General features: G+C 36.7%; 1 protein-coding gene across 1 annotated transcript; it reads right to left on the reverse strand.

The window, feature by feature from the left end:
• Positions 1 to 3,509: 3,509 nt before the first annotated feature.
• LOC149162680 (uncharacterized) lies at positions 3,510 to 4,913 on the reverse strand. The gene has a single exon (XM_089435265.1). The coding sequence runs from the start codon at positions 4,911 to 4,913 to the stop codon at positions 3,510 to 3,512; it is 1,404 nt and encodes a 467-aa protein (XP_089291391.1).
• Positions 4,914 to 5,198: the final 285 nt, after the last annotated feature.

The following is a 5,198-nucleotide window of genomic DNA, read 5'->3' on the forward strand; positions in this document are numbered from 1 at the left end:
TTTCGTGTTTGTACATATGTAATGAACACTTAGCACAATAGTATAGCTCAGTTTTCCCAACCCTTTCTACAGAAGGCATAATACCCAGGGAGGTTACAGGATCTATTCCCAAGTAGTTCCGTCCAGTTACCAGCTGGTATTTCAACTAGAAGTCAATTCCATTCCTCACCCAGAAAAAAAAAATACAGGGAAAGGAGGGAGAAAGGGGGATTCCATCACTCTGACAATGTACCAACTTCCTCACTTGGAACAGTTAATATGTGGGCAAGTTAAGGGAACATCTTTCTCTGGGAAAATTAATATAAACAATTACTGATGCAGTTACCTACTTATAATGGCATAAATAAAAATTTTGTTGAATTAATGTTTGTAAGGAATTATCTTTGTAAGGTTCCAATTTTGATGTACGGGCAGAACAAATTATAAACCTATCCATCAACCAAATGAGTCTTGCAAAAAGAAAGAGATAAAGAGAAACTATTCACAAAACTTACCTTTAGCATTTGATGGCCTCCACTTTCACTGGTGCTGAAAAGTTGCAACATCGGTGTTTCTTTTTGCGAAGGAGAGTGAGTAATTTCACTGCCTTTCTCAAAATTTGATAAATCACCCTCCCAGTCCTGTAGTAGTCACAAAGAAACATCTTAATATAATGAGGCATTTTCCAAACAAAACCTTTTTAAAAATGGTGTATTGGATAAGGTAGCCTATGTCAGAACACTGTATAGGTCATAGAGGGAAGACCTGTAGCTGCTCTCGGATGGCAGGCAAAACCTTATGCAAACTGTCAAAACAGCATGGCGCACTTCCCGACTTCACATCATTGTATGTCGAATCTATGCTTCGAATAAGACACAGTAGCTCTTTTGAAGATACCAAAACACTTAATACCTACAGATGAAAACAAAATATTACATTAGAATACAACAGACTTTAAAAAATTATAAAACCGGTTTTCTGGAAAAGCAAAGAATAGAGGTAACACTGCAAAGGACACGTTCAGAAAAAGATGTTATTGCCATTACATATCTCAGTTCTAATGATACAATGAAATACGCATGGAAATTCAACTGTGAATAACCACAGTCCACCCTTTTGAATCCCATTTGATATACTTGTCAGAAAATACATTAACAAACAAAATTATACATGTACTATGAACTCCAGTATAAACTGACATAAATCTCAGCCAAATACCAAACCTGTTGAAAATTAAAGTGATCATGAATATACAACGAAAATGCACGAATGTAAATTGGATTTCAAGTATTGTTTCTATCTGGATAAAAGAAACAAATTAGAAATAATAACCACCAACTGCTACCGTTATCAAAGAAGTGAACTTGTTAGAAGATCAAGCTAAAATAGTGAAATATTGAAATCCAGGAACATATTCAATAAGACATTAAAAAACAATCATCAAACTTGGCAGGAAACACAAGGTTTCAGGCAAGACCACTGCCCACCCAACCATGATCCACCTAAGTAACATTGAGTTGCACTCACTTCTTATGTGACTTGAGAATGGATTACGAATGCCGACTATTGGCATATCAACATTATCCAGACAGTTATAGGGAAAGATTTGAGAAACTTAGGACTTCAATTTTCTTTGAAAGCAACAGACTTACTACACACATTCAGGACATTTTTTGGTCAGAAAATCATTATGATTTACCAGCATGGATCCATTTTAAGCACGGATTCACATAAGTTGATATTCACATAAGTTATTGATATAGATCTTCAAGTCTTACTACACACATTCAGGACATTTTTTGGTCAGAAAAGCATTATGATTTACCAGCATGGATCCATCTTAAGCACGGATTCACATAAGTTGATATTCACACAAGTTATTAATATAGATCTTCAAGTAATTTATTTATATAAAGTGTTAACTTATTTTTTGAAAAGTATAAGGTTTAAACATCTTACTCGCATAATTTTTTTTACTTCTAATTACTTTACATGAAATTATATTATAGGTCAAATGGATAACTAATTAAACATGTATAGCATATTCTTTTTTTCCTTTTTATTATAGCCAACATGACTTTTCTATTTAGAGAATATTTTATTTTTATTTTAAGAGGGACACATGTCAACTCTAGAGTCCAAGTTGAGCACGGACATACTTACACATCACGTTCACACTGGGCTGTAAAATGAGCCTCCTAGCCCAATTATACTATAAAGACAGCAAACATGATCACTCCCAATTTGTGTTGAGAACCCTTGACAGTGCATAAGAATATACCAAAAAACATTTTCTTCAAAACTGCATAGTCAAACCAGGTTTGGGTTGGGATCACAAGTTTGTCCATATCCATTCAATATCTATGCCCATTATACAAAGTTAGCGAAGTACCTATCAGATGTAAAATGCAAAACCCAATCCTTCTTTGCAGAACTCGTCCAAAACATGAAGCATATAAATTGCTCGTTGAATTATCAAATAGAAGTAACTTCAGTGCAATGACATCAGGTTGAATTTACCCATTGTTTCTCGAGCAATAGACATGATAATTTATGGAAATGACCCTCCACAAAAGACTGTAAATAGATGGTGTGCTTAGCTATTTGATTGGAAATCTTGTCTACAACTATTTAAACTACAATGAATTTGTCAACATAAAATAATAAGTTGGATAGGTATTTTTCAGACACAAAGCATTTGAGATCCAAAAAATAGACGCTAATCTAAATGTCTCTAATTTAAACCACAAACAATTATTTGTTTGTTGAATTAACAACCAAATTAAGTTTCAATAACACGACGTAATTTTCACATACAAAGCATTTGAGTGCAAAATAAGAAAGATAGTTTAAACGCCTATAAAATAAACCAAGGACATTTTTTGTCTGTTAAACTAATAAACAATTATATCAAATTCAAGCCTACATTTACATGCATGAAGACTGCTCATAACTTAATCTATCAGGAATGGATCATTTGTTGTTAATGTTGAATTTTTTTGTTAATATAGCACTGACAGCAAGGCAAATTCAATATTTAAAAGGCAGCAATCTACATTCGGATCTGGACAACACTTTTTCTCCTTTCCTGCTATGTGATTATTCCCATGCAAGAGGAAGTTCCAAATAATTGATTTTCACACTTCCAAAAGTAAATTCCTCATGTCTGAATTTTCTAGATACAAAACCTAGGTATAATAATCCTAATTGTTGATCCTACCTTGAAATAAGTACCTTTAATCCACCATTGGATCTTGCTTTAAATAAACATGGGGTCTTGCTTGAAGTGTCAAAGTTTATTCATCTATTCCTTGCTATTATCAATAAGACATAATAGAATAAAGGAAAGAGCAATGCACCTTGTGAGTCATCTGAAGAACTGCCTTGGTATTGATGTGTACAAACTTGTGGGCAAATACAAGAAACTGAACAACAAGAGAGCTATAAAAAGGATAATTAGCCAGGACATAGTTTTGCCAATGATCATTATATCCATAACAACTTTCTTTCGTGCTTCTTTTTACTAATGATCACATAGAATCAGTACCAGTCTTTTGCTTTTGAAGCAAGCTACCTGAAAGTGGAGACAATCGTTGATCCCTATCCCTAAGCATCTTATTCTCTGTCTCCAAATAATGATCCTCTTCGAGAGCGGGCATCATTTCGCCTTCTTCACCAATATTCCAAGGCTGTAAATAATCCAACCATAGATCAATAATGTGTGTAGCCTTCTTCAGACAAGCACCTACTGGCCAATAACTGAAAGCTCGTAATATAAACCTGTACAAAGGCCTCTGTAACAGAAGGGACCATGTAGCAGGCACAACCAAACTACTCCGTGGCAAGGAAAATGACCTCAATCTCAAGGTATCCATTTGTGATGCAGCTCTCCATCCAGAATTCAACTCTTCTTGAGGAAGACACAAAGTACTGCTTACATAATTGACCAGTATTTTCACAGCCTCTGTTATTTCTACACTGGGGAGACCATACCTATGATATCGATTATTAACAGGTAACAAAATACCAAAAGACTGGCAAACCCGTGAAGGTAAGGGCGAAAAATCGTCATTCACTAACCAAAACTGTACAAAGGTATGAACAACAAACTCGGCGCGAGAAAATATCGATGGATTCTCCTCGAAAAAATGATGTACAGACACACTGGGAGCAAAAAAATCAGATATAGGAACAAATTTGTGTAGATACAAATTCAGAAGATGCAAATAAGGGCTAGAATTGAACTTCACAGGCCTTCCATTGTCATGGCTACCGTGCAAACTATGCAGAGAAGACGGCCATTTCTCGAAACAAGACCGGGAAGCCTTCTTAAACCCCAATTTCATTTCATTCGAATCCGAACGATGCATAATATCATTATCTTTGCATACAGCGTAATAAGAAAACCAAAACATAAAATACTCAAATGCATTCAACTGCACCTGAAATCCTCCTCCATGGCCGTCCTCCTTCAATCGGTCTTTAAACAAAGCAGGGCAGACTTCAGATAAGATATACAAACCCCTCTCCGACTGAAGCATGTGACGAATCCACGTCAGAAGGCGCTCGGATGGAAACACATAGCGAGCCACATTTTCCTCATCTGCGGCAAAGATTGACGAAAACAAAGCTCCAGACGGCGAGAGATGATTTACGACCGCATTCGCGGAATGCTCAGAGGTCTGCGCGATCCATCCGCCAATGCCGGACGGCTGTAAGACCTCCTCGAAGCCGAAGATCTTGCGGAGCAGAACGGGGAAGCATGTTATGTAAAAATGCCTGGTCTGATCCCAGCTGTGCCTATCGATGAAGGATTCCACGACCCGGCATGAATTCAAAATATCAGACGATGATGAGGAAGCATTCAATAACAGCGAACTTAATTCTTGGGTTTCGAAAGAGAAAGCTGTCGAAGGTGAAGAAGACACAGCCATTGCACCTCAATTTTACAGTCTCTCTACTGATCCGGTCGGAGGCTTAAATCCCGAGATAAACCCCTTGAATGTTCCTGAACCCTCATGCAGAACCACTAAACCCTACACTACATCGGATCGCAGCACTCACTGATCTAGTATTATAGGCATTTGAAGGTGGGGATACTCTTCTCTTTATTTCAAAATATTTGCACTGCCTTAAGTAGCTTTTCAACTTTTGCCATTTCCCTTGAAAGACGTTAGTGTGGGGTGGGGAAATTATGTTGTTTTTGAGGAGTTTTTTGG

Source organism: Pinus tabuliformis, chromosome 5_2 (genome assembly GCF_031772625.1).
Source record: "Pinus tabuliformis cultivar Carrire ecotype Pingquan chromosome 5_2, CPIR1, whole genome shotgun sequence".
In the NCBI taxonomy this organism is placed as follows: domain Eukaryota; kingdom Viridiplantae; phylum Streptophyta; class Pinopsida; order Pinales; family Pinaceae; genus Pinus; species Pinus tabuliformis.